The sequence below is a fragment of the Grampus griseus genome, assembly GCF_964374135.1.
Source record: "Grampus griseus genome assembly, chromosome: 16".
Lineage (NCBI taxonomy): Eukaryota > Metazoa > Chordata > Mammalia > Artiodactyla > Delphinidae > Grampus > Grampus griseus.
In genome coordinates, this window is record NC_139010.1 from 72,371,863 (window position 1) to 72,384,822 (window position 12,960).

The 12,960-nt window shown below is 38.1% G+C and overlaps 1 protein-coding gene across 1 annotated transcript in view; it reads left to right on the forward strand.

The window, feature by feature from the left end:
* Positions 1-818: 818 nt before the first annotated feature.
* Positions 819-12,960, forward strand: part of CCDC172 (coiled-coil domain containing 172) — a gene marked incomplete at both ends in the record, with an annotated part of 43,434 nt that continues 31,292 nt past the window's right edge. The window contains 2 exons of the mRNA XM_082673833.1: positions 819-897; positions 1,082-1,167. Coding sequence (XP_082529959.1) covers positions 819-897; positions 1,082-1,167 — 165 coding nt within the window. The remainder of the gene's footprint in view (positions 898-1,081; positions 1,168-12,960) is intronic.

Sequence of the window (12,960 nt, forward strand, 5' to 3'; positions counted from 1 at the left end):
ACATTTATAGCAGTCTTTCTCATAGTCAAAGGATAAGACTTTGCAAAAGTTTATATTTAGGATCACGGGTACTTTGTACTTTATTATAACACTGCGTTCATGCCTTGGCGATAGATTCCCGCCCAGCTCCAAGCACGACCTAAAGACCTTTGGGGGCCACATGGCCAGAGCAAAACAAAGCAAAACCCCCGAGCGCAGAATGGACCCAAGGAGACGCCGTAGTGTCACTTCCCACCAGACCCACACCCGGCGACCGAGGCGGTGGCTGGGGCTTTCCGCAAGCTCTGCAGCCCTCAGAATTGTTTCAAGTACATGTTCTGCAGAGATAAAGTGCACTTTGAGGACCTTCTCCTCGAACAGGGGCTTGGCGGGGGTGGAATGAGAGGAAAAGGCCGACCGCAGAAAGGGCAGGGCTGCTGCCCTTATGAAACCGCTCCCTAGCGGAGGCCTCAGGGCCTCCATTTTTTTTCCCCTGCCACCAAAACGAAAAAGAACCCGCATAGGGGCCAAGGCCTCGTCTAAGGGGAGCTGCGCTCAGCCAGGGGAAAAAGGCAGTCTGAGACAGGTCACAGGAGAAACGAGGGCGCCGGGGAGAACAAAGCGGGTTTGCCCTTCGTAACGGAAGCCACGGAGGCCCGGATCGGGGCTCGCGGCGCCCGGAGCCTCGGGGCCTCACCTCACCCCGCGTGGGCCCAGTCCTTGGTGTGGGCGGGGGACAGGCCGCTGGAGGCCGAGCTAGGAGTGGTCCTGGAATAAGCCTTTATTGTGCGTTTCAGGATCCTCAGACTCCGTTATAAAATATTTAAGCCCAGCCCGAGATGAGTCTGGAGTCCCTGTTTCAGCACATCATCCTCTCCGAGCACCTGTCGGAGGAGAATCGCCGCTTGATGCGACAAGGTCGGGCGCTCGCGGGGGCCTCTGGGCTTGGAGGCGGAGGGAATCAGGAGGCAGTGGGCCGAGCGGGGAGGGCAGGCGGCTTTCCACGTGGAGGGAAGGACAGCTGAAAGGTGTCTTATCACAGGCCCCAGAAACGGGGACTCCAGAAAGATGGACGTGTTTAAGCATTTAATTTGTCTTACAGTCAGGTCGGAAATAAACAGATGTCGTGAAAACATTAAGAAAGCAGCAGAGGAGCTGAATGAGGAGAAAATCAAGTTGGAATCGAAGGTATTGACCTGTAGAGCATGCTCATTATCACTTGAAAAAGTGTTTTCGCTTGACTTTTGGAGGATGCGTTGCTATTGATATTTAACTAGTTGTCCGTCAGTTACGAAGCACGCTATTGTGTTAGTGAGTGTAGTTCCATGTTGTCTGGTAATATTTAAAGCTCTGAATCTGGTGACGCCTTCCATCCTAACATGAATTTGTCCTAAAGAAACCAGTTTAAGTAATGAAGAATTCATTGACCGTGTTGTGGGATGGTTAACGTTGCAAAAGAGCGCAATGCCATTGGAAAAAGAATTATTCAATTAAGTAGTTGGTGCGGGAAATAAATTTTGAATAATAAATAATTTAAGAAGTGTTCTGTGTTGATATAACAGTTGAATGTAACTTTCAAACGAGTCTCTGCCATCTGTTTTTCAGTCTTCTACCACATTTTGGACGTGGCCTTCGTCCAAAAGGATCGTTTTTCCACTAGTACTTCACTTTTTTCTGCAGCATTTGTAAAGTTCTGTTATTTTACATAGAAACAAGGGAATCTGATGGCTTCTTGAAGGAGGATTTTGAAGTGTAGGTAGAATTTTTTGAGAAGCAAAAGGAAGTAGTAGGAGAAAAGTATTTGGGGCACCGGGAGAATATGAACAAAAGGGAGGCATAGCCAAGGCATATTGGGAAGAGAAATCTCCCAAAGCAGAGGGCTGATACCTAGGTATTAATAGGAGGAAACCATCGCAGGTTTTTGACAATGGAATGGTGTGATAAAAGGGGTTTAGGAAAATCTCTCTGAGCTGTGGGAGGATGGGAGCTAAGAACGTCATCCAGGTATGTCACAATGAAGGTCTAGCTATGGGTGGCAGCAGACAGCCATACAAAAATATTTATTCAACTCCTAAAGATAAACGATGCGAGCAGGGTACAGTGGGAAATCTGTTTGAGGAAGTCTCTTCGCTAAAATAAGTCAAATAGACTTACCACTGGGAGAAATTTCCAGTTCTCTTTTTGGATAAAGTAATCATAGATTCTTTCTCCACCTTGCAAGCTTCTTCTGTTCTTCCTTCCAAGTCTTGTTCAAACATGACCTGTGAGCCCTCCCTTGTACATCTTGGAAAATTTGTTTTATCATAGCATTTGGATATCACCTTACAATTAAACAACAGTACATGCTTGTGTTTGTGTTTGTATCCCTCACTATTTTGCGAGCAATGTATTTGGAATTCTTTTCTTAACCATCTTTTATTCCCACAGCCTGTATTCCATGCCTAGCACACAGTATACATTAGTGTTTTGAATGAATTAATGAGTACTAATAGGGAGATAATAGGGAGAGCGCTGTCTTTTAAAATATCAATAGAATTTGGAAATATTCAGTGAGACCTTAGGTCTTGTTTTGCCTGTGAGTAGCAGATAAACTAGCTGGTAAAAACAATGCTAAAAGCTGATGGCATGGGCAAAGCATTAAGAATGTCATGATGTAGCTTAAATTTTTCTTTAAAAAGAATTAAGATACTTTCGGGATTGGTAACTAGAAGTTAATATAAGTAATAGGCAAAACATAGGCAGTTAGGTAATGCATAGCTAACACTTACTGAACACTTACTGTGTGCTGGGCACTGTTCTGAGTGCTTCATTTGTATTAACTCTTTTAATCCTGCCAGGGATCCTGTGATGAGGCACCATCGTTAATCCCCCTTTTTGGGGGAGGAGAATGAGAGGTTAAATGACTTGTCCATGGTATTATAATCTAAAAACAAACGGCAGTAATGAAAGTAACAATTGAGTAATGACAGCATATTTTATTAAAACAGATTTTGGGGGCTCATCTTAAACTTTTTTCTTCATGAAATTCACATATAATAGTGTCTCTGAAGCTTTTGCCTCTAGTCAAGGGCAGTATTTCTAAAAGTGCAGTTATGTAAGTTTTTGTGCAAATGTATTTTCCCCAGATTGATGAAGATACTGACCTGATAGATAACAAATGTTAAAAAAAAAAAAGGTTTACTGTTCCGAATATCTTCTTTGGAAAAAAGTAGCTTTACTCTTTGTAATATTTTCTCAGTTAACAGTCTGTCTTCCTGAAAATGGAAATGTCGTCTGTTGATATATACATATACATAAAAAAGCTGATTCAAATAGTTATACTTAAGAGAAGACATAACAAATCCCTAGCATTGTTTAAAACATTTGCTGAAATTACTAATTAATATAGGCTCATAAAATGCACATATATGTGCATATTTGTGCATTTAATCAGCTCATATATGTGGTTAGTAATACAATTGCTTTCTACTAATAAAATTTACATGTGGAGGTTCACAGTTCATACAGTACTAATTTGTAATTGAAATAATTTGATTTATAATATAGTCAACATGGTGTGTGTGTGTGTGTGTGTGTGTGTGTGTGTGTATAAAGATTTTTAAAGTGGAGCCACAATTACAGTGTAACTGACTAATGAGAAGAACTGAAGAAGTAATCATGAATTGATTTCTTGTTTCTTTTATTCTCAGAGTTAATTATATGTCTGCCAATAACAATGAAAATATATTTACTGGAATATTTGACTTGGCATTTATTGACCAATTTATCAAGTAGAAGCAGCATAAGGAGAAACTAGAACATAATTTGAATAGGCCAGTGCTTGAGCTATCTGCACAATGATACATTCAGAAAATAATTTGGGGCATTTATTTTGGAAGTTGCTCATGGTCAAAAAATGTATTCAGGAAGTACAGTATTTTTTTCTGTTCTGTAAAACCCAGGTAGCATGTAATTAGAACTTAAATGATAGCATTTGCCTTTCAGGGCTCAATGAGCCCTTTAAAATATATGGTTGCAAAAGTCTCAGATTATACAGTATGAGTACTTTGTGAATTAGAGAGCTATAGTATACCTGGTTAGGTTTGGTAATATGAGAACAGAAAGACAAGAACATGCTCAGGATTTACGTTAATGCTTACCAATATACCTAAAGCTTCTGATCATCAAGGAAAGGTTTTATAGTATCAGTGACAGAGAAAATCAAAATTAAGGACTCACAGAACATTTGTTGTTTCTTTTTAGCATCTAAAAGATTTTTTCTTTTTTTTTTTTTTTCCATACGCGGGCCTCTCACTGCTGTGGCCTCTCCCACTCGGGACACGCAGGCTCAGCGGCCATGGCCCACAGGCCCAGCCGCTCCGCGGCATGTGGGATCTTCCCGGACCGGGGCACGAACCCGTGTCCCCTGCATCGGCAGGCGGACTCTCAACCACTGTGCCACCAGGGAAGCCCGGGTTTTTTCTTTTTAAAAATAGTAGCATATAGTTAAAATTGGGGCATTTAATCTTTATAAACATAAAACCTAACATAAAGCCATACTCCCACAAGAAGAAGTAAATGGAGGAAAGTCTGAGGCTGTTTTATTTTTTTTCTTCTCCAGTTTTAAACTATTGCATAAATATCATAACACTAATGAAATAATATTCCATGAATTTTAAAGGAAAGTGATATTGAAATAAATAAGTAACTTAAGGTGGCTTCATTTACTTCTTTACTTCAAAATATACTCATTCATTTCTTTTTTAATTAATAAAAGTTAGGAACCCTCCCAGAACAGCAGGCAAAGTCATATCCGTTAGTACTCTATTACCCAATTCGGGAAAGAACAAAATCACAAATTATTATCATTTTAATATTGAAATAGAGCTTTGTAATTGAGATTTTTTCCTTTTTTTAAAGTTTAATCAAAGAAAAATTTATGTCCTACTTGAGTTTAATTTTACTGTTGATTAAAAGTTACATAAAAACATAGATAAAAGAAAGGCATTTTGGGGCTTCTCTGGCGGCGCGGTGGTTGAGAGTCCGCCTGCCGATGCAGGGGACACGGGTTCGTACCCCGGTCCGGGAAGATCCCACATGCTGCGGAGCGGCTGGGCCTCTGAGCCATGGCCGCTGAGCCTGCGCATCCGGAGCTATTATGAGTAATACTGCTGTGAACATTTGTGTACAAGTTTTTGTAGAACATATGTTTCAATTCTCTTGGGTATTCCACCTAGGAGTAGAATTTCTTGGTCATATGGTTAATTCCAGGTTTAACTTTTTGAGGAAATACCAGACTCTTTCTATAACAGCAGCAGCGTTTTACATTCCCACCAGCAATATACAAGGATTCCAGTTTCTCTATATCCTCACCAACACTTATTTTCTTGGGGGTTTTGGTTGGTTGGTTTGTCCTTTTGATAGCCATCTTAGTGGATGGGAGGTGGTATCTCGTTGTGGTTTATATTTCCAATTCCCCAATGAGATGAATGTTGAACACCTTTTTAGATGCTTATTGGCCATTTGGCACATCTGTTCTTAACATGAGCTACTTAATTATTGGTCATATAATTGGTTGCAATTCTTTTACGGTGGGGCCTTGTCTCTGAGAAGTAGTAATCTCTCTTCATATTAGTAGAACTGAAATTATTGTATTTCCAAATTAAGTAAAAAATTATTACATATAGCATTTGTTGGACTCCTTTTTCTCAAATTTGTTTTCATGATCTTAAGGAAATAAATCTGAAGAACATTTCGTGGTAATAGCGTTTAGAGCAAACTGTGCAACAGTGCGCCAGACAGGCTTTCTATACGCGAGTGCTTATAAATCACAAGAGTTGCACACTTCCTGGCTTGGATCCACAAAGTGGAAAATCTACTGCACTGTTTCTAATTGTTAAATCTACTAGTTTGCCTCTATTCCTTTTTTTGAAAGAGCTACTGTAAATAAATCGTTTACCCTAAAATGTTAGAAAAGTTTTGAACAGAAAAAAAAAAGCTTCCTTTCCAGGAACTGAGAGAATGGTCTTCTAATTAAGGACAGTAAGTTTGCAGCTCAGTATGCAGAAAGCATGAGATTAACATTTAGTTTGCTAGCCTCGTAAGAATATGCAGCACAGAAGAATGCCTTTTTAAAAGTTTACCTTTTGATTTGTGATTTCTTGGAAAATCAGTTAGCTATGTTCTCTTCTCCTATTCATTCACTCAACAAACATTCATTGAGCAACTCCTAAACAACACCAAGAGTAATTGGCAAATAAATTATATAACAAGTTTCTGCCTTAGAGAGTTGACATCAAGCAACTTCAACTATATAAACCTGTGAACTCAAAATTCTTGATGTTCTCATTTTTTTAAAATTGTGTAATTACTTTAAACTTCCTCTATGTAATTCTACAAAGAAAGCCTTATCACATTTGTCATGAATAATTATCTAAAATGTGGAAATAGATGAGTTCATCATATATTTTCTGAGAGTAGCACTGGGCATTTTCTAGTAGCCCACCTGACTGGGGATAATCTGATTTTCTAGGGTGTGTACCTTTGCAGTGGGTTCTTTTATTCTTGAATATACCAACCATTATTTGACCTCAGGGCCTTTGCAGTTGCTCTTTCCTCTGCCTGAAATGTTTCTTCCCTCAGCTGTTAGTGTTTTATACACACTCACTTCTTTTAGCTCTCTCCCAGCAGGGTGGCCAACCATTCTAGTAGAACGTGAGACTTTCATTTCTAACACTGGGACAGTCCCATGCAAATTTTGATGGTTGGTTACCTTACATCTAGGCTCAGTTGCCACTTTAGAGCTGTAGTTCTTAAAGTGTGATCTGTGATCCACGGGCGTCCCCAAGACTCTTATACGAGTTTTGTGAGGTCAAGCTATTTTCTTAATAATACAAAGCTATTATTTTGCCATTTTCACTGTGCTGATATGTACGTTGATGGTGCAGTGGCAATGGTGAGTAAAACTGTTGGCACCTTAGCACAAATTAAGGCAGTGGAAACAAACTACTAGTAGTCATTGTATCCTTCATTGCCACACACTCACACTAAAAAAGCAAAACCCACCAGTTTCACTGTATGCCCTTGATTAAAGTGTAAAAAATATTGTTTTGAAACTGACCATGGTGTGTATGTGATTTTAATATTGTGTGTTGAAATGGAAAGTTCACATAAAGTACTATATTCCAAAGTACAGTGATGGTCTCAAGGGAGAGTGTTTGTATGATTGTCTGAGTTGCAGTATATGAACTAGCTATTCTTTTTCTGGAATACCATTTTTACTTGAATAGTTGACAGATAAGTGTAGTTATTTAAACTTGAGTATTTGGCAAAATTTTCTCAAAAATGAATGAAATGACCCTGACATTTCAAGGCAAAAGACTGATATTATTATTTTGCCAATGATAATATTCAACCTTTCAAACAAAAATTAGAGTTTTGGAAGACTCAGATTTGTCATTGTAAGCTTGACAGTTTCCCAGTACTGAAAGACTTTTCTAATGAGTTTGTTGGTGATATTAATAAGTGTTATTTTTTAGTATTGTATTAAGAAGTGTATCAACATTTGGAGAATCTGAATAGTTCAGTGAAGGAATATTTTCCAAATAACCAGCACATAATTTTACAGAACTGTGCATGGATAAAAGATCCACTCAAAGCACAAAATAGACCAATTGTTTTTATTGTAACAGAGTATGAAAAATTTATTGAAGTGGTTTCAGATTCCACATTGCAACCAACCTTTCAGGAACTAACACTTATAAAGTTCCTTAAGAATATGCGTAATTGTTTGGAAGGGGCATTATTAAAATAACCCCCCCATTTCCAACTGTACATCTATGTGAGGTCAGGTTTTCTTCATATACTTCAACCAAGAAACATATTGCAAAAGGTTGAATAAAGAAGCAGATATGAGAACCCAACTGTCTTTTGTTAGAAGAGATCTGCAAAAAATGTAAATGCAACTCTTCTTTTTTTTGTTTGTTTTGGAAAATATTATTTTTTCATAAAAATATATTTTAACATACAATGGATTTATTGTTATTCTTAAATGAATTAAGTGTTTTCAAAATTTCTCAGTTTTAATCTTTGATACTGAAAATATTTATAGATATAACTCAAAAATCATCAAATAAAAGTCCTCAATAATTTTTTAAGACCATAAAGTCATAAAGACCAAAAGTCATAAGATCAGAAAGTTTGAGAACGGCAGCTGTAGAGGACCCTCCCTTAGCTCCATATATAAAATAATATGACCTCATGCCATCAGTATCTCTATCCTTTATTCTGCTTTATTTTTCTTTGTGGCACTTAATTTCTCTTGATATATTTGTATTGATCTGTTTACTGTTTGTCTCTGCCCAGTGGAATGTAAGCTTCACAAGGAATACATATTCATCTATTTTATTCACTACCGTTACTCCCAGTATCTAGAACAGTGGCTGAATCACAGTAGGTGTTAAATAAATATTATTGAGTGAATAAATTAATTTTTTTCTCTTAGAATTCTCTGTTTTCCTTTTCTGTGAATTCTGCTTGTTTCATCTGATGGCCTTCTCACATGGTGGTACATTTGCATATGAGCTTTAAAATTTTTTATTGTGAACTTATCTTTAGCAGGGCTTTTCTTTCTTGGGAGTCCTACATAATCTCTTGATAAAAAAGATGTTCCTAAGGAGCAGTTTCACTGCAGCTGCCAGAACCTTGCAGATTTCATTTGTTCAGGACCAGTTTTCATGTTAATTTTTGAGCTCAGGATTTCTGAACTGCATGGCTGGGAGACATTTGACTGTCACATCCATGAACAATTCAAGCTTGGGTTTGGGGTTTCTTGGGTATGATTCTTCTTCCACGTATGGATCAATGGAGGCAGCTCACTTTTATGCTGCATCTCCAAGCCAGTGGATGGAGTTTTGTTACTCTGCTTGCATAGCCAGCATGGGCACTTTTTTTTTCTTGCAGAAAACAAAAGCAACAGTTTAGCTTGAAAGAGTGATAGTCGTTGAAGTCTTTATACTCCTTCCCCTGCCACATTTCCAGGCTGAGAGGTAGTCCCTGCCAGCAGTTTCCTTCCAGGCATATATTTTTTTTTTTTATTGAGGTATGGTTAATTTACAGTGTTGTGTTAGTTTCAAGTGTGTGTGTGTGTGTGTGTGTGTGTGTGTATATATATATTATTTTTCAGATTCTTTTCCATTATTGGTTATTGTAAGATATTGAGTATAGTTCCCTGTGCTATACAGTAGGTCCTCGTTGTTTACCTATTTTATATATAGTAGTGTGTATATGTTAATACCAAACTCTTAATTTATCTCTCCCCTCTTCCCCATTATCTCCTTTGGTAACCATAACTATCAATCTCATTCTTGACATGCTTCCATGTCTTGGCTATTGTAAATAGTGCTGCTATGAGCACTGGGGTGCATGTATATTTTCAAATTATAGTTTTCTCCAGATATATGCCCAGGAGTGGGATTGCAGGATCATATGGTAACTCTAGTTTTTTAAGGAACCTCCATACTGTTTTCCATAGTGGCTGCACAAATTAACATTCCCACCAACAGTGTAGGAGGGTTCCTTTTTCTCCACACCCTTTCCAGCATTTATTATTTGTAGACTTTTCAATGATGGCCATTTTGACTGGTGTGAGGTGATACCTCATTGTAGTTTTAATTTGCATTTCTCTAATAATTAGAAATTTTGAGCATCTTTTCATGTGCCTGTTAGCCATCTGTATGTCTTCTTTGGTAAAATGTCTATTTAGGTCTTCCGCCCATTTTTTGATTGGGTGGTTTTCTGATATTAAGCTGTATGAGCTGTTTGTATATTTTGGAAATTAATCCCTTATCGGTGACATCATTTGCCAAGTATTTTCTCCCAGCCCCTAGGTTGCCTTTTCATTTTGTTTATGGTTTCCTTGGCTGTGCAAAAGCTTATAAGTTTAATTAGGTCCCATTTGTTTATTTTATTCCTAACTTTATCGAATGAGCCCAGTATTTCCCTTTGGCTTTGACTTTGAGTATTATTTGGGCATTTTTAAAACCCTAGCCTCTGTTGCCTGTATCCAATCTCAAAGATACCCCTTGGACTTGAATTCTAGCGTGATGATTTCTGGCATGATTATTTCTGTCTCTTGCTTTTTGGCTTACCTATGTAAATGACATATATTTTAAGTTAGTTATGTTTTATCCAGCATTTCTCTGTCTTTGAATAGAAAGTTGGTCTTTCCCATATTTGTCTGGATTGTCACATTAACCAGAATTCTTCACTGTAAAATACCTTAGTGCTTCAACTTCCTCATTCTTGAGTTCCTATATTTTATTTATCTTTTGGTCAAGGTATGTAATTGTTCAAGTAATTTTTCAGGAAGAATATGTGCATGAACCTGTTTTGTTTCTTTTTTCTTCCCTGGTTGCTGTAGAAATTGTTTTTTTATCCTCATGATTCCAGATGTGTGCACAGATAAACAAATTTGTGTATCTGTCAATTTTGTCTAGTCCAGGGATAAGTCTCCCATTTTAACTGTAGATGTTATATTCTGGTTTATTTTTCAAGTACACTTATTTCTTATAGCTTGGATCTTTGTTCTCTGTTCTCTGAATCTATTATCTTCTGTTATTTGCTAGTTTCAGCAGTATTGGACAGTTTTTTATACTTTATATCACCGATTCCATCTTTTGCAGTGTTAGTTCTATTATTTAATACTCTCTGCAAATTTAAGTTCTGTATTGCTGTCTTCTTCACATTTTTAAAAATTTCCTATCTTTTTATCTCAGCTTGTATTTTTTTCTTATTCTCTTATGTCCTTGCTTGCTCTTGTTTTTTAGTGGACTTATCTTTGTTTGCATCCTCTTGACATCAAGTAGCTGATTAACAAAAAAAATTTTTGTACTTTGTAGACACATTATTATAGGTGTATTAATACTCTTTCTCCATAATCTGTCAGGCACTTCTCTTTTTCTCTTCTGTGACGGTATTTTTGTAGAGTGTATGTTGTTATTCTGTGAGAACTGTTCAGACTTATGTTTTGCCAACAGTTATAATATATAAATTGTTCTTTGTCCCATTCTTGTTTTCTTGAGTTCTTGAAGAATGAACTGTCTTCTTAAAACTAAAACTGTTTGGGCTTCCCTGGTGGCGCAGTGGTTGGGAGTCTGCCTGCCTATGCAGAAGGCGCGGGTTTGTGCCCCGGTCCGGGAAGATCCCACGTGCCGCGGAGCCGCTGGGCCCGTGAGCCGTGGCCGCTGAGCCTGCGCGTCAGGAGCCTGTGCTCCGCAACGGGAGAGGCCACAACAGTGAGAGGCCCGCGTACCGCAAAAAAAAAAAAAAAAAAAAAAAACTAAAACTGTTTGACAGGTTGATGTGAATATCCCCAACCCAATTTCTAGTGTTATTATGGAATACTGGACTGAGGTGTGATCTTTTCTTGCTCGTGTGCCAAGTTTTCTTATTATGAGGAGGAAAATGTATGTTTTAAAGAATCTGTGACGTTTTATAGATCTTCCATTAAAAGCAGTACATGAAAAATCACTACCCTCAGCATTACATTGTTTTATATCCCGACAGAACAGGAAGATGTAGTAATAGGTAAGGTGAGGTCCTGCCTCCTAAGTTGCCAAATTGCACGGAAGTCACCTTATTTCAAAGTAGCTCCCCAGCGAGAGTCTTTCAGATTAAGAAGTATCATTACATGGGCTTCTCTGGTGGCGCAGTGGTTGAGAGTCCGCCTGCCGATGCAGGGGACACGGGTTCATGCCCCAGTCCGGGAAGATCCCACATGCCGCGGAGTGGCTGGGCCCGTGAGCCATGGCCGCTGAGCCTGCGCGTCCGGAGCCTGTGCTTCGCAACGGGAGAGGCCACGACAGTGAGAGGCCCACGTATCGCAAAACAACAACAACAACAACAAAAAAGTATCATTACAGAATGTTCTTGGCCTATCAGTATTTGTACTTTACCCTTCTTTCCCTAATCAGATTAATATCTAGCTGAATCAGCAGTTCTCTAGAAATGGGAGGGGTTTTTTTGAGGAAAAGGCGAAGAAAAATTTTGGAGATGGAGGGTTACTTTGAGAAGGGTAGATGTAGGTTATCTGTAGACTTTGGAACACCAGATGGGTTCAGCAAAGGTGTATGGAAACAGTCCAAGGCAAACTGGCTATTCACAGCTGTGCCTGTGATCTGGATGCTGCAGGAAAAATTTCTCATATAGCCTTTGGTACTTGTGTGGTCTTATGAATTGTTATTGCCTGAATTAATACTTCAAGATAAGTTGAAAGGTTGCCTACCTCAGCTTCTTTGATTAAAATTAGTTCCATGACTTTAAAATATAGTCCAGTTTCCCTTGGTTAAAATTCGAATCAATTTCCCTCAAGAGAAGACAGAAAAGCAGAAGGAATGGGAGATATGTGACCATCACAGTAGGAAAGTAGATCAGGCTGTCACTCTAAAATGTTCTTTTCCTCTTTATTCTGAGCTCCCGCTCCTCTCAGTGCTTGGTTATGTCCCCACTGGAAGAGTTGATTATATTCCTGGGAAATTCTGGGGATCTTACACCATTATATTTGGTGAACGTGCAGTTTTTTGTTTGTTTTTTGCTGAATTGAACTAGCTCTGTTATTTTAACTCTTCATAAAAGTAATGCCTGTTTATTGCAATATTCAAAAGATAGAGATAGGCAAAAAGCAGAGTGAAAACCACCTATAGTTCTGCTATATAGTTAATATTTTCATAGGTTTTCTTTCAGAATTGTTTAAATGCATGTATTTTTTTTTCTTAAATGATTTGCTTTTTTCCATTCACTATACCCTGGGTATATTAGTAAATATATATCTAAATAAGCAGTTTTTAATGGTAGCATAGTAAATGGCTATACCATATTTTAGTTAACTAGTTTTCTATTGATAAATATTTACTATTACTATTAATAGTTACTGTTATTAATATCACTGTGATGATACTTTTATACATACATCTGTGTGACTTATGTTTTTAGGATAAAGTCCTA